Here is a 22,623-nt window from a genome sequence, read left to right as displayed (position 1 = left end):
TTACGCCTGCCAGGTATGTGGCTTGGAGGAGCATGCCGAACTGGCAAGCCCAACGCCACATCCCGACGGCTTCCTGACACAGGGGGCGAGATCCGGTGCCCCCCTGCTTGTTGACGTAATACATTGCAACCTGATTGTCTGTCCGAATTTGGATAATTTGGCAGGACAGCCGATCTCTGAAAGCCTTCAGTGCGTTCCAGATCGCTCGGAGCTCCAGGAGGTTGATCTGAAGATCCTTTTCCTGGAGGGACCACAGACCCTGGGTGTGGAGCCCATCGACATGAGCTCCCCACCCCAGGCGAGATGCATCCGTCGTCAGCACTTTCGTGGGCTGCGGAATTTGGAATGGACATCCCAGGGTCAAATTGGTCCGAATGGTCCACCAGAGCAGTGAAGTGCGGCAACTGGTGGAGAGGCGGATGACATCTTCTAGATTCCCGGTGGCTTGGAACCACTGGGAAGCTAGGGTCCATTGAGCAGATCTCATGTGAAGACGAGCCATGGGAGTCACATGAACTGTGGAGGCCATATGACCCAGAAGTCTCAACATCTGCCGAGCTGTGACCTGCTGAGACGCTCTGGTCTGCGAAGCCAGGGACAGGAGGTTGTTGGCCCTCGCTTCGGGAAGGAAGGCCTGAGCCTTCTGGGTATTCAGCAGAGCTCCTATGAATTCCAGAGACTGGGTTGGCTGGAGATGGGACTTTGGGTAATTTATCACAAACCCCAGCAGCTCCAGTAGTTGAATAGTGCACTGCATGGACCGGAGGGCTCCTGCCTCCGAGGTGCTCTTGACCAGCCAATCGTCGAGATATGGGAACACGTGCACTTCCAGCTTGCGTAGATACGCCGCCACCACCACGAGGCACTTTGTAAACACCCGTGGGGCAGAGGTGAGCCCAAAGGGCAGCACACAATACTGAAAGTGCCGTGCGCCCAGGCAGAATCTGAGATACTGTCTGTGAGCTGGCAGTATCGGGATGTGAGTGTATGCGTCCTTTAAATCCAGGGAACATAGCCAATCGTTTTTCTGAATCATTGGCAGAAGGGTGCCCAAGGAAAGCATCCTGAACTTTTCTTTGACCAGGAATTTGTTCAGGCCTCTCAGGTCTAGGATGGGACGCATCCCCCCTGTTTTCTTTTCCACAAGGAAGTACCTGGAATAGAATCCCAGCCCTTCCTGCCCGGGTGGTACGGGCTCGACCGCATTGGCGCTGAGAAGGGCGGAGAGTTCCTCTGCAAGTACCTGCTTGTGATGAGAGCTGAAGGATTGAGCTCCCGGAGGACAATTTGGTGGCAGGGAGGCCAAATTCAGGGCGTATCCGCACCGCACTATTTGGAGAACCCACTGGTCGGAGGTTATGAGAGGCCACCTTTGGTGAAAAAATTTTAACCTCCCTCCGACCGGCAGATCGTCCGGTACGGACACTTTGAGGGCGGCTATGTTCCCGTGGATCCAGTCAAAAGCCCGTCCCCGGCTTTTGCTGTGGAGGCGCAGGGGGCTGCTTAGGCGCACGCTGTTGACGAGAACGAGCGCGCTGGGGCTGTCCCTGTGCCTGACGAGGCCTTCGGGCCGGCTGGGTGTACCTACGCTTTGCAAAAGAATAGGGTACAGCCTGCCGGTCCCGGGAAAAACGTCCACCTGCTGAGGTGGATGCTGAAGGCGCCCGGTGGGAGAGCTTGTCGAGGGCGGTTTCCTGCTGATGCAGTTGGTCCACCAGCTGCTCGACCTTCTCACCAAAAATATTATCCCCCCGGCAAGGGACGTCGGCCAGTCTCTGCTGGGTGCGGTTGTCCAGGTCAGAGGCACGCAGCCATGAGAGCCTGCGCATCACTATACCTTGGGCCGCAGCACGAGATGCCACGTCACAGGTGTCATAGATACCCCTGGACAGGAACTTTCTGCACGCCTTCAGCTGCCTGACCACCTCCTGATAAGGCCTGGACTGCTCCGGCGGGAGCTTATCGACCAGGTCCGCCAGTTGCTTCACATTGTTCCGCATGTGGATGCTCGTATAGAGCTGGTATGACTGGATGCGGGTCACGAGCATGGAGGATTGGTAGGTCTTCCTCCCAAACGAGTCCAGAGTGCGAGACTCCCGTCCCGGGGGCGCCGAGGCGGTATCCCTCGAACTCCGTGCCCTCTTGAGAGCAGAATCCACGACCGCCGAGTCATGGGGCAATTGGGGCCGCATTAACTCTGGGTCCGAGTGGATTCTGTACTGGGACTCCGCTTTCTTGGGGATGATGGGATTAGATAGCGGTCTCATCCAGTTCCGAAGCAGTGTCTCTTTGAGGACATTGTGCAACAGCACCGTGGAGGACTCTCTAGGTGGTGATGGATAGTCGAGGACCTCGAGCATCTCAGCCCTCGGCTCATCCACAGAGACCACGGGGAAGGGAATGCAAATAGACATATCCCTTACAAAGGAGGCAAAGGAGAGGCTCTCAGGAGGTGAGAGCTTCCTCTCCGGTGAAGGCGTGGGATCAGAGGGGAGGCCCGCAGACTCCTCTGGGGAGAAATATCTGGGGTCCTCCTCTTCCCCCCACGAGGCCTCTTCCTCGGTATCGGACATAAGCTCATGTAGCTGAGTCCTTAACCGGGCCCGGCTCGACGTCGAGGCACCGAGGCCTCGGTGCCGTCGAGCGGTGGACTCCCGCGCCGGCGGGGACGACGCTCCCTCCATCGACGTCGACGGGGACTCCACTTGCGTGGCGGTCGAGACCGGCGCCACAAGCGGCGGCAGTGTCGACGGCCTCGGCACCGGGCTAGAGCTCGCCGGCGCCACAGTCAACGGCGCCGAGGGCGCAAGCACCCCCGGCGCCGGCACAGCCTGGCGCATCAGCCCTTCCAGGATCCCCGGAAGGATGGCTCGGAGGCACTCGTCCAGGCCCGCTGCTGGGAAAGACGGGGGGGGGGCCGGTAGAGGTGTCGGTGCCGGAAGCTGCTCGGGTCCAGGAGACTGCACCGAAGTGCTGGAACCCTGACGCGTCGGTACCTCCACAACCGAAGGGGATCTCTCCTCTCGACGAGGACGCTTCTGCGTCGACTCCTCGCCGGTACCGAAACCCGGGTGCATCGAGGGCGACCGATGACGGTGCTTCTTGGATTTCTTCCGGTGCCCGTCATCGGTGCCCGCAGGGATGGAGGAGGTCGATCCCCCTCGGTCTCGAGGAACCGGGTCAGACAGGGTTCGGTCCCGCGGGCCATGGGCCGAGGGAGTGACCGGGGCCGATTGCCCTCACGGCCTCTCACCCCTACCCTCGCCGGAGGACCGGCGGGCCGGCGGGACCTGTTCTCCTGGGGTCGATGCCATCGGTGCCGATTTCGCAGGCATCGATATCGGTACCGAAGAACCGGCCGTCGATACCGATGCCATCGAGGTCGACGTCGAGGGGCCGGCGCAAGTTCCAAAAAGACGGTCCCGAAGAACTTGCCTCGCAACCTGAGTCCGTTTCCGGAGACCAAGACACAGGGAACACGACTTGATATTGTGCTCCGGCCCGAGGCACTGGAGGCACCAAGCGTGGGTGTCGGTCTGCGAGATCGGCCGGCCGCACCGACCACACTTCTTAAATCCACTCGGGACCTTCGAGGACATCGACGGAAAAATCGCGTCGGCGAAGTTAAAGTTGTCGATGGTGGCGGTAATCACACCTCGAAAAATGAAATCGACCGTGCGGCCACTAGGCCGCAACGCGACGCCCCCGCTAGAAACGAGGGAAAAAAGGGAGTGCGTGCTCTTTTTTTTTTTGGGAAAAGAAAAAGAGGAGCGCGCGGCGATAAGAAAAAACAAAAACAAAGAATTTCGCGTAAACGCGACGGTTTTTCTGGGGCTGACACAGAGAGAGCGGCGATCGCACGACTCTCTTCAGCGCGGAAAAAAAGGAACTGGCGGGAACGGTCACGCACGGGCGGGAAGACGGCCGCGCATGCGCGGTGGGCGTGCCCTGCGTGCTGACCGCCCGCGAAGCTTCTTCCGGTTGGTGGGGGCTGCCGTGGACGTCACCCCAGTCGTGAGAACAAGCAGCCTGCTTGTCCTCGGAGAATGTTAAGATACACCTCTGTGAGGCTTGGAGAGGTTAAGAACTTGTCTGGCTGAACTCAGGCAATCGTGAAGGGAAGGGTTTCCATCCGAAAATGCTGAATCAAAAAGCAAGTGTTCACCTCTTTGAGGTTCAGAATGTGCCAAAAGGATCCTCCTTCCTTTTCGGATCACAACATAGATGGAATAGCACCCCAAGTCCTGTTCTGCTGGCAGAACTGGCTCCACCGCCCTCAAGTCTAGAAGATGGTGAAGGTTGAGAATTACTGCCTGCCAGGGGAAATCATGAAGGCATCAGGTACAGGACAATCCAGTTCTAGAGTGTACACTCTCTCGACCACCTCCAGGACCCATGATCTGAGATGATGCGGGCCCACTCGTGGCCTAAGAGAAAGAACCTACTTCCTACCATAACGAATGAGGAGCCCGGCGCACCCTCAATGGGAAGGCCTGGACACCCCAGCACCACCGTCGGAGCTCAAATCCAGACCTTTTGAGGCCCTGACAGCAACTCAGCTTAAATTACCTACCAGGACCAGGACCCAAAGCAGGACCAATGCCTATCCACGTGAAAGTGACCCCCACCCACCCCTGGGCAACCTCTGGCCACCAGGGGGCTGCTGGGAATTCTGCTGCCAAATCTGAAGGTGATGAAGAGGCTGAGCTTCTCCCAAGTCCTTGACCAACTTTTCCAGATCATCTCCAAGAAGCAGCCAACCCCTACCGGATAGCTGGCTAAGAAAACAAAACTGAGGTTATAATGCCTTTGTATCGCTTCATGGTGCAAATGCACCTCGAATATTGCGTGCAAGTCACCACATCTCAAAATGATACAGCAAAATTAGGAAAGGTACAGAGAAGACAGATGAAAATGATGGGGACTGGACGACTTCTCTATGAGGAAAGGCTAAAGACGCTAGGACTCTTCAGCTTGGAGAAGAGACAGGAGATATGACAGGTCTATAAAATACTGACTGGAGTGGAATGGGTGAATTGCTTGTATACTGCTTCCAAAAATACAAGGACTAAGGGATACGCAATGAAGCTATTAAGTAGTAAATTTAAAACAAATTGGAGAAAAAAGTTTTTCACCCAACATGTAATTAAACTCTGGAATTCACTGTCGGATAATGTGGTAAACGCAGATAGCTTAGCAGGGTTTTAAAAAAGGTTTGATTACTTTCCTAAAAGTAAAGTCCATAAGCCATTATTAACATGGGACTTGGGAAATTCCACTGCTTATTTCTGGAAAAAGTAGCATAAAATCAGTTTAACTGTTCTGGGAATCTTGCCAGGTAGTTGTGACCTGGAATGACAGCTGTTGGAAACAGCTTGATGGACTTTCGGTCCCTCCAAATACGGCAATGCTTATGTTCTTAAGAGATGGGATACTGGACTCAATGGGCCTTCGGTCTGAACCAGTATTTATTATTTATTTATAGTACATTTCTACCCCACATTTTCCCACACACGCAGGCACAATGTGGCTTACATAGGAGAATTAACGATGACAATGCAATAAGAGAAAATGGTAAAAGACAAGAATAGGCAAGGAAGGGGAAGGGGGCATAACAGATGGGGACTATTGATGGGTAAGAGAGTGGGGGGAGTAGACCAGTCCAAATAGGTGGGTTTTCAGCAGCCTCTTGAACAGCTGGTGATTATTTTGCAGCTTTAAGCATTTCGGCAAACCATTCCAATTCTTGGCACAGGAGTATTGGAAGGACGAAGTGAGTATATCTTTTGCCCTTACATAGGTGCCACAATATGAATGATTTAGCTGTGGCCAATGATGGTAGGCTGGCTTTCATACAGACCATCTGAGTAGGGATTTACACCTGTTTAAAGTTAGAAATCAGACAGCCTGGAGTAAAGTTTTGAAAAGTACAAGCTGAAGACACACACACGTGGTTCACAGGCACTTTACTACTACTACTTATCACTTCTATAGCACTACAAGGCATACACAGCGCTGTACACCATACATGAAAAGACAGTCCCTGCTCAAAGAGCTCACAATCTAAATAGGGCAGACAAACAGAACAACTAAGAGGTAAGGGAATTAAAGAGGTGGGGATAAAAGGATACAGGGCAAGTGAGTAGTGTTTAGGAGTCAAAAGCAGCAATAAAGAGGTGGGCTTTTAGCCTGGATTTGAAAACGGCCAAAGACGGGGCCAGATGAACAGGCTCGGGAAGTCTATTCCAGGCGTGAGGTGCAGCGAGATAAAAGGAACGGAGTCTGGAATTAGCAGTAGAGGAGAAGGGGGACAGACAAGAGAGATTTATCCACAGAACCGAGTACCCGAGGGGGGGAGGGCGTAGGGAGAGACAAGAGTGGAGAGGTACTGGGGAGCGGTAGAGTGAATGCACTTATAGGTCAGTTAGAGAAGTTTGAATTGAATGCGGAAACGGATAGGGAGCCAGTGAAGTGACTTGAGGAGAGGGCTAATGTGAGCATAGCGACTCCGGCGGAAAATGAGTCGCGCAACAGAGTTTTGGACTGATTAAAGAGGAAAGAGATGGCTAATAGGGAGGCCGGTGAGAAGCAGGTTGCAATAATCTAGGCAGGAGGTGATAAGAGTGTGGATAAGGGTTCTGGTAGAGTGCTCAAAGAGGAAGGGACGGATTTTGCTGATGTTATAGAGAAAGAAGCGACAGGTTTTGGCAATCTGTTGAATGTGAGCAGAGAAGAAGACAGAGGAGTCGAAGATGACCCCAAGGTTATGAGCTGATGAGACAGGGAGAATGAGATGAGCTGATGAGACAGGGAGAATGAGAGTGCCATCCACAGAAATAGAGAAAGGGGGGAGAGGAGAGGTGGGTTTAGGGGGAAAAATGAGAAGCTCGGTTTTGGCCATGTTAATTTTCAGATGACGTTGAGACATCAAGGCAGCGATATCAGATAGGCAGGCTGATACATTGGTCTGGATGCTGGTTGAGATTTCTGGGGGAGAGGTAGATCTGGGAGTCGTCAGCATACTTTACCGTAGCTCTTGAACAGGTCTGGTTGTTTTAGAGGCAGTTCAATGGTTTCTTGGATGATTTTCAGCTGGTTGCTCAGACCTCCTATCATATCATAAGTAACTCTGGACGTCTTGTGGCTTTCCACAGTCTCACCGCCAGGCTTAGTCATCGTGAAACTGATCCTGGTTTTTACAGAGATGCTGTAGAAGGCCTCGATGTTGCCTTTCGACACATCTGTAACAGGTTGAAACAAGCTCCCCTGTGCTTTGCCCTCTCCTTGACCAGACTGAGAGCTCCGTAGGGACTCTGTGCTCTCTTCCACTGCAGAGGTTTCCCCTATGGCATCGAGTTCTAGTGATTCTCTGGGTTCTTCCCGTTTCTGTGGTGTGCTGGTGCAGGCAGCGGTTGGGCTGTCCTTGATGTCCAGCTGGCTGAGCTGAAAGGAGAGATTTAGGCAGTGGGCGTCCAGAGCTGGCTCCTGTGAGTTGTTGGATGTGGTCTCGCACGGCACTGCCAGCGTGGCACCGTCGCTTCCTCTCACCCTGGTCACCATCAGACTGCAAGGTCTTCCAAGGAACACCACGCTCAGGAGGTTGCCAGGCAAAACTATCTTCCCATCTGCACAAGATTTATTAAAAAAAAAAGGAGTGAAAAGGTTTTTTTTCCAATAATACTGTAGCACATTAACACAGTGAAGCTTTCAGCAGTTGAGTTTGGCAGAGACTGACAGCCTCTTTCAAGATAGCACAAGAGAGAAATGGGCTGTGCAACCCTCATGTCTCCTCTGCTAACCAATTTTCCTTGCATGGAAAGTGCTCATGTCATCTTAATAGCTTTTCTGCTCTACACAACCCACTGTATAAAGTGAAAAACTCTTCCGTGAACTCAGGTCTCACATCATACAGTATATATCCAGGGTGTTACATTCGGAAGACTTGCTCAAGCTGAGGTAGCCAGGAAGGGAAGGGTGGGGGGATTACATATCACTATTTTCTGGAATACTAGCCGTTGAGCCTGTAAAAACGGGCTGGTATTGGGGTTTTCCTTCTCCCTCCCCGTGAGGTCGCCACCGCTACCGTCCCCCCCCCCCCCCCCCCCAGAGTCGCCGCCATCCCTCCGCCCGGCCCGGGCCTTCTCTCCACTACTAAACTTACACATCCATTTGCCGGAACGCAGCACGCACATCAGCTGAGCTGCCGTCGGCCCTTCCTTCTCTGCCTGTGTCCCGCCCTCCTGTGACGTAACGTCAGCGAGGGCGGACACAGGCAGGGAAGGAAGGCCGACGGCAGCTCAGCTGATGTGCGTGTTGCGTTCCGGTGAATGGATGTGTAAGTTTAGTAGCGGAGAGAGGGCCCAGGCCGGGTGTGGGGGGGGGGGGGGGGGGGGAACGGTAGCGGCGACCTCGGGCGGGCGGGGGGTGGGGAGCGGTATCAACCTCGGCGGCGCAGTTTCCCTCTCTGGCCCGCCCTTGTCATCACGTATTGACGCGGGGGCGGGACAGAGAGGGACGTCTCTACTGCGCATTTGCGAGTGAGTCGGTCACTCGCCATTTATATGTTTGATACCACAACAGTACAAAATACCATGAGGACCCACATCAGCCTTTTGAGTAGTAGTTAAGAGCTACCAACAAGGATAAAGGGAAATGGAAATGGGACTTGATATACTGCCTTTTTGAGGGTTTTTTTTTTTGCAACTACATTCAAAGCAGTTTACATATATTCAGGTACTTATTTTGTACCAGGGGCAATGGAGGGTTAAGTGACTTGCCCAGAGTCACAAGGCGCTGCAGTGGGAATCGAACTCAGTTCCCCAGGATCAAAGTCCGCTGCACTAACCACTAGGCTACTCCTCCACTAAGGAAATAGGGGCCCACCTAGCTGACGGCATCTACCTGCACAGAGTAAAAGAAGCAGCACTTTCTGCCATGCCTGCTTCCTTTCTCTCACAGCGAGCTGGAAAACCTCTGCGTAGACAGTACAATCAAACAGAAGTAGAGATTGGCAAACAGGCGATCCAAACACAGGAAACAGTGCTTAAAAGATGGTTTATTCACTACTTGGGCAAGAGGACTTAACACGGTCCGTGATTTGGTGCAATCAAACACCTGCTTCAGAGGTCACATAAATAGTCAAGCACAACCTTTAATACTTGACTGCTTAATTTACTCTGTCACATACGAAACTTTAATGCAATACCTCTCTGTATTTCTCAATCCGGAAATGGCGATCGCCATTACGGCATAATGTAAGCCACATTGAGCCTGCAAATAGGTGGGAAAATGTGGGATAATGTGGGAACAAACTGGATACTGAACGGACGCCTTCGGGTTACGCTGTGTGTCTGATATTTTCACCAGAATGGAGTTCTTTGGGCAATTTCATTTGTTCACGTTTTGCTTGAATATTTACGTGACCCCTGAAGCAGGCGTTTGATTAACTGTCAGGTCCTGTTGCCCAAGTAGTGAATAAAGCATCTTTAAGCACTGCTTCCTGAGTTGGATGGCCTGTTTGCCAGTCTCTACTTTTGTTTGTTTGATTGCTTCCTTTCTCTCCTCAGGATTGCTCAGGCTCTTCTTCTACCTCCTCCCCCGCTCTCCTTTCTCTGCACTCCCTGTCTCACTTTTTTTTTTTCTCTGGGAAACAGAAATCTTCTCCGTTTATCCCATGCTTTCTTAAACTTCATCAGAACTGGTCCTTATATTCCAGATGAGGTCTCACCAAGGAACTGTACACAGGCTTTATCAAAACTTCGCACCTTTCCCCATGCACCCTAGCACCTCAAGCTTGTAGAACAGTGGTTATCAAGTATGAACAGCCTAGGACTGCAGGGCTGTTGAAGGCTGCTCTTAACTCTTAGTCACCTGTTCAATACCCACGTTTTCATCATTTCATAAATTCCTTCGTTTGTCCTGTTTATCTGTCTTGAATAGACTGTAAGCTCTGCTGAGCAGGGACTGTCTCTTCTGTGTTTATGTAAAGCGCTGTGTACGTCTAGTAATGCTGTAGAAATAAGCAGTAAGCAGCAAACGCCAAAGCCCTGCCTACGGATTTGGAAATGGAAAGGGGATCATAAGCAAAGGGAGAAATTCTACATATGGTGCCTTAAAAATCGGTGCCTTAAAACCACGCAGTTAGCGTGATTCTATAAATTGCACCTAAAGTTAGGCGTAGTTTTTTTTTTTTTTTGAAACGTCCACAATCTGCCTGTTCCACGCTCCCTTTTCAACTGTGCGCATTAGAATTTACACGCACTGCGTTACAGAATACGCCTAGAAAGCTGTGCATGCAAATTCTAATTAAAGCCAATCAGTGCTGCTAATTATTGGTGCCGATTGGCTTGTTAATTAAGCTGTGCACGCAATTAGGCCATGCAGCCAAATTAGTGTTCACAACTTAAGGGGACATAAATAGAATTTGGGGGAAAGCCAACAGGTACAGCACAAGAAGGGAGGCAGCAAGGGAAGTCACAGAGGAGACCTTGAAAGACCAGCAAGGAAAACAAAGCCAGTCCCCCAGAGTACTAAATAGAGGGAAACAGAAGCAAATCGGGGACAAAGACATCCAGGGAAGAAAAGAAAAGAATGGGTGGGAATTAAGCCAAAGAATGCCTTAGAGGGAGAAGAAAACACATGCAAGAAAGATCAGAGCAGAAAACAGGAAGCTGCCAGTACATCACAGGCTGGCCCTTAGTGGAGGAGTAGCCTAGTGGTTAGTGCAGTGGACTTTGATCCTGGGGAACTGTATTGGGCAATCAAGCCATTGTGACATCACTGATGAGGTTGGCTCTTATTGGTGGAATGAGTGGAGGAGTAGCCTAGTGGTTAGTGCAGTGGACTTTGATCCTGGGGAACTGAGTCTGATTCCCACTGCAGCTCCTTGTGACTCTGGGCAAGTCACTTAACCCTCCATTGCCCCTGGTACAAAATAAGTACCTGAATATATGTAAATCGCTTTGAATGGAGTTGCAAAAACCTCAGAAAAGCAGTATGTCAAGTCCCACCATTTCCCTATCCCCCTTTCCCTTATGACATCACAATATCAGAAGTGAGCCAAGTACAGGACAATCAAGCCATCCATTGTGACATCACTGATGAGGTTGGCTCTTATTGGTGGAATGAGTGGAGGAATAGCCTAGTGGTTAGTGCAGCGGACTCCGATCCTGGGGAACTGAGTTTTATTCCCACTGCAGTTCCTTGTGACTCTGGGCAAGTCACTTAACCCTCCATTGCCCCTGGTACAAAATAAGTACCTGAATATATGTAAACCGCTTTGAATGTAGTTGCAAAAACCTCAGAAAAGTGGTATGTCAAGTCCCAGTTCCCTTTCCCTATTTGAGATTCTATATGGAATGTTGGTATTCCACTAGCAACATTCCATGTAGAAGCCTGCCCTTGTAGATGAGCAATGCGGCTGTACGTACATGCAGGACGTCAGACTCACAGAAACAGAAGCCTGCGCGGCCACATTGGTGATGTACGTACGTGCAGGACGTCAGACTCACAGAAACAGAAGCCTGCGTGGCCGCATTGGTGATCTGCAAGGGCAGGCTTCTACATGGAATGTTGCTAGTGCAGGAGTAGCCTAGTGCTTAGTGCAGCGGACTCTGATTCTGGGGAACTGGGTTCGATTCCCACTGCAGCTCCTTTTGACTCTGGGCAAGTCACTTAACCCTCCGTTGCCCCAGGTACAAAAATAAGTACCTGAATATATGTAAACTACTACTACTTAACATTTCTAAAGCGCTACTAGGGTTACGCAGCGCTGTACAATTTAACATGGAAGGACAGTCCCTGCTCAAGGAGCTTACAATCTAAAAGACAGGTGTACAATCTAAGAGACAAGTGTAGAGTCAATCTGATAGGGCACTTTGAATGTAGTTGCAAAAACCTCAGAAAGCTGGTATATCAAAAGTCCTTTCCCCCCCCCCCCCCCCCCTTTCTAATGGGCCTTGACCAGATGCAGCCAATAACACCTCACGGAGACTTCAGAGGCGGGAATGCCAGTTCAAAAGGTCTTTGGGATTTAGTGAAAGGGACACTTCAGCACATCAGCCCTCAACTTTAGGCTGCTCAACTAATTTATCAGCTTCCTGCTTGCTCCGCCCCAAGAGCCTCTTACCATGACATGTTGTTCTATGAGACCCAGACACAGAATCAAGAGCAACATTTACAATTATTCCTTCATGGAAAGAGTGGCAGGCGCAAGGAACAGATTCCTAGAGGTTGTTGTAAAGACAAAAAGAGTAACTGTGAATAAACAGAGGGGGTCCCTAATGGTAAAGAAGCACAGAGAGGTGGGTTTCCAAGGGAGCAACTTGGAAGGATCACCACTATCACCGATCCTTTTCAACCTCATGATGACTCCACTAGCCAAGACCCTATCCACCCAATGACGTTACATTATACATCACATACAAACATGATCTGGTGGAAATCACCAACAAAATCAAGCTAAGCTTTAAACATCATGAACTCATGGGCAAATGCATTCCAACTAAAACTCAATACAGAAAAAACACACTGTCTCATCATCTCACCCCTATACAATACATACAAACCCACAACCATTAACACCCCAGGATACTCCCTATCTCAGATAGCCTGAAAATTCTTGGAGTATCAATCGACCATAACCTATCACTAGAGACCCAAGTGAAATCCACCATAAAGAAAATGTTTTTCTCAATGTGGAAACTCAAACGCGTGAAACCATTCTTCCTGAGGGAAATATTTCGTAACCTGCTACAGTCCATGGTACTAAGCCATGCAGATTACTGTAATGGAATCTATGCGGGATGCAAAGATCAAATCATAAAACAAACTCCAGACCACACAAAACACAGCAGCCAGGCTTATATTTGGAAAAACACTTTTTGACAGCACCAAACCATTCAGAGAAAAATTGCACTGGCTACCAATCAAAGAACGCATCACTTTCAAAATCTGCACGACTGTTCATAAAATTATTTACGGCGAGGCTACTACTACTACTATTTAACATTTCTAAAGCGCTACCAGGGTTACACAGTGCTGTACAATCTAACAAAGAAGGACAGTCCCTGCTCAAAGGAGCTTACAATCTAAAGGACAAAAAGTGCAGTCAATCAAGATTGAGGCAGTCTAGATTTCCTGGATAGAGGTACAATGGTTAGGTGCCGAAAGCGACATTGAAGAGGTGGGCTTTGAGCAAGGATTTGAAGATGGGTAGGGAGGGGGCTTGGCGTATGGGCTCAGGGAGTTTATTCCAAGCATAGGGTGAGGCGAGGCAGAAAGTGCGAAGCCTGGAGTTGGTGGTGGTGGTGAAGGGTACTGAGAGGAGGGATTTGTCCTGTGAGCGGAGGTTACGGGTAGAAGCATAAGGGGAGATGAGGGTAGAGAGGTAATGAGGGGCTGCAGATTGAGTGCATTTGTAGGTCAGTAGAAGCCTGAACTGTATGCGGTACCTGATCGGAAGCCAGTGAAGTGACTTGAGGAGAGGGGTATATGAGCATGTCGGTCTAGGCGGAAGATAAGACGGGCAGCAGAGTTCTGAACAGATTGAAGGGGGGATAGATGGTTAAGTGGGAGGCCAGTGAGGAGTAGGTTGCAGTAGTCAAGGCGAGAGGTGATGAGAGAGTGGATGAGAGTTTGGGTGGTGTGCTCGGAGAGGAAGGGGCGAATTTTGCTGATGTTATAGAGAAAGAAGCGACAGGTCTTGGCTGTCTGCTGGATATGGGCAGAGAAGGAGAGGGAGGAGTCGATTATGACTCAGAGGTTGCGGGCAGATGAAACGGGGAGGATGAGGGTGTTGTCGACTGAGATAGAGAGTGGAGGGAGAGGAGAAGTGGGTTTGGGTGGAAAGACAATGAGCTCGGTCTTGGCCATGTTCAGTTTCAGGTGGCGGTTGGACATTCAGGCAGCAATGTCGGATAAGCAGGCTGATACTTTGGCCTGGGTTTCCGCAGTGATTTCTGGTGTGGAGAAGTAAAGCTGGGTGTCGTCAGCATAAAGATGGTATTGGAAACCATGAGATGAGATCAGCGAGCCCAGGGAAGAGGTGTAGATTGAATAAAGAAGGGGTCCAAGGACAGATCCCTGAGGAACTCCAACAGAGAGTGGGATGGGGGTGGAGGAAGATCCATGAGAATGTACTCTGAAGGTACGGTGGGAGAGATAAGAGGAGAACCAGGAGGCTCTGGGATACATGACTGAGAGACCTCATCGACCTGCCAACCAGAAACACCACAAAATCTGCACGATCATACCTAAACCTGCACTACCCAAGCAGCAAAGGACTCAAATAAAAATCCACCTATGCAACCAGCTTTTCCTACCTAAGTGCACAACTATGGAATGCACTGCCAAAAGCAGTAAAAACTACGCTCGACCACCTAAATTTTCGGAATGCACTAAAGACAGACCTGTTCAGAAGAGCATACCCCTCCGACCCAACATAAAAACACCTGGTCACTTGCGACACAAATTAACCAAAGACCGTAACGGACATTACCTGACTCTTCTTCCCCATTTCCCTCTCTAAGTTCCCCCTAACTGTTCCTACCATACATGTACCTCATTATACCACAAAATCACTTTGTATTCATTCATACCATGTATTTGTTCAGACTGTAATCGGCTAACACCGTTAACGGTTATATGTAGGCCACATTGAGCCTGCAATAATAATAATAACTTGCACAGGGCATTCCTGACTGAGCTGCCAGGCCAAAAAAGCACTGGGCAGAAAAACAGAATCTCAGTATACAGAGTTGCACTGGACAGTCATGTTTACCTGAGTGGAGGAATAGCTTAACACTACAGTCGGCTGAGACCCTGGGGCACTGCAGCTCCTTGTGACTCCGGGCAAGTCACTTAACCCTCCATTACCCCAAGTACAAAAACTTTTATTGTGAGCCCACTAGGGACAGAAAAAGTACCTGCATATAATAAATGTTAAACCACTTTGCTTGTACCACAGAAAGGCAGTATATCAAATTATGTCACTACTTCTGCCCAACCACGGTGCTTTGTTTTCCAAGATTTCACAGTGGGTGAGAGGAGAGGGCAGGGATACAAACGACAGAGACTGAAAAAAACTGGTCCCATGGTAGAGCAGTGGGTGAGGAACAAGGGAAGCATGAGAGTGAGTGAGAGAGACAGAGAGTTGCTGATGCCGGGGTAGGGGGTGCAGGAGGAAAGGAAGAGAAGGAAGAAACTGGACATGGGGGACAGACACACAGAAGGGATGCTGGGCATGGAGGGAGAATATGCAAAGGGACAGGACAGAGAGGGGCAATAGGGAGAGGGACACAGAGGGGAGATGCTGGATAGAATTGATAAAATCATTCACGGTGAGGCCCCAGTATATATGTCTGACCTCATAGACTTACCAACCAGGAATACAAAAAGGTCAACACGCACATTCCTGAATCTTCATTACCCCAGTTGCAAAGGACTTAAATATAAATCAACATACGCATCCAGTTTTTCCTACATTAGCATGCAACTATGGAATTCACTAGCAAATGCCATAAAAACAACGCACAGCCTAACAATCTTCCGAAAACTAATAAAAACCAACCTATTCAAAAAGGCATACCACAATGATCCATCCTAAATACCAGACAATGAAAATCTTCCAGAACTAGACAAAACCGAACTCTCTATACCTGACTGCTTCAGTCACTCTGTCACTAACGAACGTTAACGCACTACCACCTTATTTCTCACGTCGGAAATGAACTGATTATCTAAGCTACTCCATGATTTACTCTACCATTTATGAACTTAATGCAATATCACTTTGTATTTCTCATTCCGGAAATGGCGATCGCCACTACGGCATACTGTAAGCCGCATTGAGCCTGCAAAAAGGTGGGAAAATGTGGGATACAAATGCAACAAATAAATAAATAAGGGGTGCAGAGGAAAGATGGATGGTGGAGACTACTACAACCAAATCATTTCTATAACACTACTAGATATATGCAATGCTGTATACATTATATGCAGGTACTTTCTCTATCCCTAGAGGGCTCACAGTCTTTGCACCTGGGGCAACGGAGGGTTAAGTGCAGGGGTGTGCTGGTAAATTTTTAACAACAGGCTCTTTCTCAGGACGTAGCCAGCTCTGCAGTTGGAAGGGCCAGGGGTGGCCGGGGTGGGGGAGCAACACTTGCCTCTGTCTCCTCCTTCCCTTCGTGCGGGCACTCTAGGCATACCTTTGCTGGCAACCAATAAATGGACTGCCACCACTCCCAACGTCTTGCTCTGAGCAGCATGCTGGAACTTCTCTCACCTGCTCGAGAAGTCCCAGCCTGCTGCCAGAGCTAGAAACAAGGAGCGGGGAGCAGCAGTAGTCTATTTACATGACTGGCAGGGCTCAGCATCCTCACCAGCAAAATAACAGATAATTCAGAAGGGGGCACAAGCCCACATTTTGGGAGCCAGTTGCTAAAGTAGCCATGGAGGGCCCTACTTTAACAACCGGCTCCCAAAATTCTTAAAAACTTAACAACCGGCTCTTGAGAGCCTGCGAGAGCCTGCTCCAGCACACCACTGGTTAAGTGACTTGCCCAAGGTCACAAGCAGCTGCAGTGGGAATTGAAGCCAGGTCGCCAGGGTAAAAAGGACAGAGACCTTGGAAAGAAATTTAAGAAAAAATAGAAAAGCAGAAGAGACACACTTGGATCAAAGCAATGCTGAGACAACAAAGGTAGAAAAATGTATTACTGGAACTGTGAAGGGGTTTCTTCATCTCCTCCTCCTGCCACCAATCCCCATCACCTTAGGAGAAAAGGTGTTATAGAGAGTCCGTCTTAATCTCAACTCCAAGGGTTCACTCTATCCTAGCTATGCCACTGCACTAAGCAGCCTCCCCTTCCATTACTCTTTCATAAAGTATAAAGACTAGGGGACACTCAACAAAGTTATATGGAAATACTTTTAAAACAAATAGGAGGAAATATTGTTTCACTCCAGGAACAGTTAAGCTCTGGAACTCGTTGTCAAAGGATGTGGTAACAGCAGTTATCGTATCTGGGTTGGTTTGGACAAGTTCCTGGAGGAAAAGTCCATAGTTTGCGATTGAGACATGGGGAAGCCACTGCTTGCCCTGGGACTGGTATTATGGAATGTTGCTACTAATTGGTTTCTGCCAGGTACTTGTGACCTGGATTGGCCACTGTTGGAAGCAGGATACTGGGCTAGATGACCATTGGCCTGACCCAGTATGGCTATTATGTACTTATGAGATGGCGTTAATACGACCATCATCTCCTGCTGCCATGCAACCACACATGATAAGAGCTGCAAAATCTCACAGCTCTTATCGCAAGACTGGTCTCGCAAGACTGGTCTCATAGCAGCAAAAGGTGACATTTTAAGGTATCTCCTGCTACCAGAGGGGGAGGTGGCTTGTTGGTGTCACAGCCAAGGTCTCCAGGGTAGAGCCAGGAGGTGGAGTGTGTGGGTTTGGGGGGGGGGGGGGGGGTGATTGGGTGGAGTGGGGCAGAGCTAGGAGTGCAAACATATCCTGCCGCAGTCTGTACTGGATAGGGCCTGCAAACCATGAGAACTCAGACAGGACAGGGCATTAGGGGAAAATGAAAAGACAAAAAATAGTAGACCTTGTCTTACCAAAATGCCTGAGAAGAAAGGCAGAGAACTCTTCTGTGCTGATGCAGTTGTCCTTATCTCTGTTTTGATAAAAACAAAATCAGAGCAGCCCGTTACGTACTGATTTATTTAAAAATTCTATTCCACTCCATCACCAACGTTCTAAAAAAAAAAAAAAAAAAACTCTCTCTTTCGAACCTCTAAGAACATACGATTTACCATACTGGGACAGACTGAAGGTCTGTCAAGCCCAACATTATTAATTAATTATAAATTAGGATTTATTTACCACCTTTTTGAAGGAATTCAATCAAGGCGGTGTACAATAAGAATAAATCAAACATGAGCAATAGACAAATGCAACAGTAAAAATATTCAAATAACAAGACATTTTAATTGACAGTGTAGGGTAGCTTGTTAAGTCAATTAAGTTATGCGTGCTGAGAGGCTTAAATGTTTTGTTATTCAACAACCTAACTGGCTTATAGGAGGAGGAGATAGAAAACTCCTTCTATTGAGACAAGAACAACGCTGGATTTTTAAGTTACGCACATTATATCCATTTGGGATGAACACTAGAATAGAATGGAACAAGTTCTTCTGAACCGGCGTTGTACCTTTAAATTTATGATGACTCCTGCCGATCGACATCATAGAGGGAGGGTCTAAGCTGGAGGCGTCTTACGTCAGCTTAGATAAAGCGCGGCCATTTTTCTAACTTTGAGAAGCCAGAGAGAACAGACCATATAGTACCTGGTAAGAACCACTAAGTCAGAAAATATATTTGATGAAGTCATGTTCTGAGAGATTCGTTTGTTACAGGTTTTTGTCTTCTGTTAGATCTTTAGAGTCAGACACCACGGACCCTGAGGAAGGATTCGAAACTTAGGCCAAAGTCGGGCCGTGGAAGGTGTCCAAAAGACTTAAAAGATAAGTGCACAGGATTTGTAACTGAGCAGCAGCCGTATGTTTACAAATATATATATTTTTTGGAAAACGCTTTAAGCAGTAGCTTTAGATTAAGTAAGGAGTTTTTTTGCCCATGTTGATATGAGGGACCTCCCTTATGTTGGTGCACCAACGATGGAGTAATCCCTTATAATTGAGGCTTTTTCTCCTTTAAAAAATATTTAAAAATTTCAATTATCGCTAGAATCCTAGGATATTGTAGTTTGATTAAGTATTATGTCCAGCACAAGCATAATGCTTGTTCAAAATTTCAAGTCCGTATCTTTGTTTGCATGGAAGTTGTTGCGGTCTGAATATTGATCGAACTGGCATGTTATACAAACATTGCCAGGTTTTGAACATAGTCGGTTAAGGCTTGCCTACAGTAATAGGTCCTATTATGTTCCAATGAGCCGCGACCAATTTTGATGCACACTTTGAGTCAACTTGTTTGACTGGATTTTGCATCCATAATGTTAAAATGTATTTCATCGGAATTAGCATCAAAAACTGTACAGGATTTGAATTTTTTAGCCATTCTTATAAATGTGTTTGGATTTTATTAAACCCCAAAAATGGCATTTTGGTAACTGTCGCGCGCTCATGGACTGACAACCTTTCAGAAAAGGGGGTCTAGATCTGCAACTATTGCAGTTAGAGACCTCAAATTTTGGGAAACTTCGTTTAACACCTGACTCGTGCAACAGATAAAATTTGAACAAAATTGGAGAACATGATGGTGGGAACTTTTTTAAATTTTAGACCACTTGGCATGGAATGACCCATATTGAAAATGCGACCATAAGAAAAATGAAGATAATATTAATATATTTTCAAACTATCAATATAAATATCAATCTTATTAATATTTATATCAACCCTATTAATAATCATAACAAGCACATTAATATTAATCTTCTTAATATTAATATTGTTATTTTTAGGGTTACTTTTGGCCACAAATTGGGTTGAAACATTTTTCACCACGTGGCAACTCTGGCTGTGTGTGAGAGAGCCCGGTCTTCCTAGCATGCCTTTGTGATCAGCAGATGTTCTAGGGGCTGATCCCTCCTTAATCTACTGTAATTCCGTCAAGATTTTTCAACATTCCCCAAGACATCTCCCCAGGTCACGACTCATTTATTTTCCCTGAGTTACTCCCCCTTATTCTCAGCTGGGCCGAGGTTCTGGCCATCTCCTTGCCTCTGAGGTGGCTAAATACAGACTCTGTAGGCAGTAGACCACGATTCTTTTACAAGCAACTGAACTGTAAGCTGGATTTTCTTTGTTTATTCTGAGTAGTGCAATAAAGAAGATTTGCTTAGGAACCGAGAGTCTACTGGTAAAGCTTCTACTTGGGGATGGCTTATGCTGGCTGTTTAAGCTACACTATACGTTGCCTAGACTAGTACAGCTACTGTTTTGCTCCACACTGTGATTGTACCTTCAATATAGTGTGTGCATTCCTGGTCACCCCATCTAAAAAAATAATAATAATAATTTATATATAGCAGAACTAGAAAAAAGGTAAATAGAATGGCTACAAAAATGATTAAGGGAAAGGAACAGCTTTTCTATGAAGAGAGGCTAAACTGATTAGGACTCTTCAGTGAGGGGAAGAAAAAAAACGGAGAAATGATATAGGGTTTAGTAAACCACGAGTGGGGTGGGATAAGTACAAAATGAAGAGTTGTTTACCCTTTCAAATAGTTCCAAGACTGTAGAACACACCATGAAATTAGCAGCAGATTGGAAACAAGTTAGAGGAAATACTTTTCAGTCGACAGACAGTTAAGCCATGGAATTTGTTGCCAGAGGATGTGGTCAAGGCATCCAGCATTGCTGGATTTAAAAGGCATAAATAATGAAGGGTTGGGTACACACAGGAAGCCACTGCTTATCCCTGGAGTGTACAAACAAGGAATGAATCTACTCTTTAAGATCTGCCAGGTATTTCCTAGTTACCTGTGGTCACTGTCAGAGACAGATTTCTGCACTTGACGGAGCACTGGCCTCGCTCAACATGCCGTTTTACGGTCATGTGCTGAACCTCTTGGATGCCTGCATCCCACACGCATGATCTAGCAATTTTTGGTGAACTGAATTACTATTTACTTGTATATGTGGCTTTGAAAATTTTCCTCACAGTAAATTTCCCTCCCCCTGAGGCCAGTGGCACCGTCTCTATTTGTCAATCAAAAATATCATGAAGACTCCCCTAGAGTGGCCTTAGAACGCCCCTGTGCGGCAGGGGCGTAGCTAGGTGGGGCCACGGGGGCATGAGCCCCCACAGATTTAGCCCTGGCCCCCTCTGCTTTTGTTCCCCCCCCCCACCCACGCCATTTTCGATCTCCCCTCCCAACCACCATTTCTTCTGTATGAAGGCCACTCATACTTTACTTAGACATGCCCTCCCGCGGGAGGTGGTGGAAATGAAAACGGTAACAGAATTCAAAAAAGCGTGGGATAAACATAAAGGAATCCTGTTCGGAAGGAATGGATCCTAAGGAGCTTAGCCAAGATTGGGTGGCAGCATCGGTGGTGGGAAGCGGGGCCATTGGTTGGGAGGTGGGGATAGTGCTGGGCAGACTTACACGGTCTGTGCCCTGAAAAAGACAGGTACAAATCTAGGTAAGGTATACACAAAAAGTAGCACATATGAGTTTATCTTGTAGGGCAGACTGGATGGACCATGCAGGTCTTTTCCTGCCGTCATTTACTATGTTACTATCACAGGACCACCGGAGACACCCAGCCTTCAGTTTCAGGCCATCCCACATGATACTATGCAGCTTTTATCTACATACTAGTAAATGAGGCCCATTTCTGACACAAATGAAACGGGCGCTAGCAAGGTTTTTGTGTATGTTTGAGAGTGTATGTGAGAGAAAGAGAGTGAATGTGTTTGTGACAGAGTGAGACTGCTGGGTGCGAGTGTCTGCTCTGTCCCCTGTTCCTCCTGCAGCCACCCAGCGATTCTCCACTCTCCCCTGCTCTCCCTGCAGCTTCCCAGCGATTATCCTTTTTTCTTGCCCCCCACTGTATCCACCCAGGGATGCTCTTCTCTCCCCTGCCCCCCCCCTCCCGCCACCCAGGAAGTCTCCTCTCTCCTCGGCTCCCCCTCCAGTCACCGACCGATTGTCCTCTCTCCCCTGCCCCCCCCCCTTCCAGACACCCAGTGATTCTAGTTTTTCCTGTGGCCCCCCTCCAGCCACCCTGCGATTCTCCTTTTTCCTTTGCCCCCACCGATGCTGTTCTCTCCCTGGGCCATGCCCCCCCTTCCAGGCACCCGGCGAATCTCCTGTCTCCCCTGCCCCATTGATTTGCCGCTGTGCACCCGCCCTTCCACCTGTGGTTGGTCAGCTGTTGCATGTGACGTGCGTAGGGTGAGCGATGCGATTCAGTGTCATTGCTCCGCCCTCGACGTCATCACGTTGTGACGCGAGGGCGGGGCAGACACTCATGGGCAAACAGCGATCTACACAACTACACAACTACACACTACTTCCGGCTTCTGGCTTCCGCCTACATTAGAACGTTGGAGGTGCATTTTATATAGAGAGATTGTAGCAGCTGAGTTCCAATAAACTCAGGGTCTCTTTTACTAAGGCGTGGGGGGGCTAAGTATTGCCATTCTGGGACAGACCAAAGGAGCATCAAGCCCAGCATCCTGTTTCCAACAGTGGCCAATCCAGGTCACAAATACCTAGCAAGATCCAAAAAAAAGTACAAAACATTTTATGCTGCTTATCCCAGAAATAAGCAGTGGATTTTCCCCAAGTCCATTTTAATAATGGTCTATGGACTTTTCCTTTAGGAAGCCGTCCAAACCTTTTTTAAACCAAGCCAAGCTAACTGCCTTTATCACATTCTCTGGCAATGAATTCCAGAGATTAATTACATGTTGAGTGAAGAAAACATTTCTCTGATTTATTTTAAATTTACTACTTTGTAGCTTCACTGAATGCCCCCTAGTCCTAGTATTTTTGGAAATAGTAAACAGATGCTTCACGTCTACCCTTTCCACTTCACTCATTATTTTATAGACCTCTATCATATCTCCCCAGCCGA

At 48.3% G+C, this 22,623-nt stretch overlaps 1 protein-coding gene across 1 annotated transcript in view; it reads right to left on the bottom strand.

Annotated features, from left to right (window-relative positions):
• SPATA5 (spermatogenesis associated 5) overlaps positions 1-22,623 on the bottom strand; it is a 488,555-nt gene that overhangs the window by 436,376 nt on the left and 29,556 nt on the right. The window contains 2 exon segments of the mRNA XM_030191768.1: positions 7,029-7,625; positions 17,626-17,684. Coding sequence (XP_030047628.1) covers positions 7,029-7,625; positions 17,626-17,684 — 656 coding nt within the window.

This window comes from Microcaecilia unicolor, chromosome 2 (assembly GCF_901765095.1).
Source record: "Microcaecilia unicolor chromosome 2, aMicUni1.1, whole genome shotgun sequence".
Classification (NCBI taxonomy): Eukaryota; Metazoa; Chordata; class Amphibia; order Gymnophiona; family Siphonopidae; genus Microcaecilia; species Microcaecilia unicolor.
The sequence above is the reverse complement of the archived record's forward strand: the minus strand, read 5'-3'. Positions and strand labels throughout refer to the sequence as shown.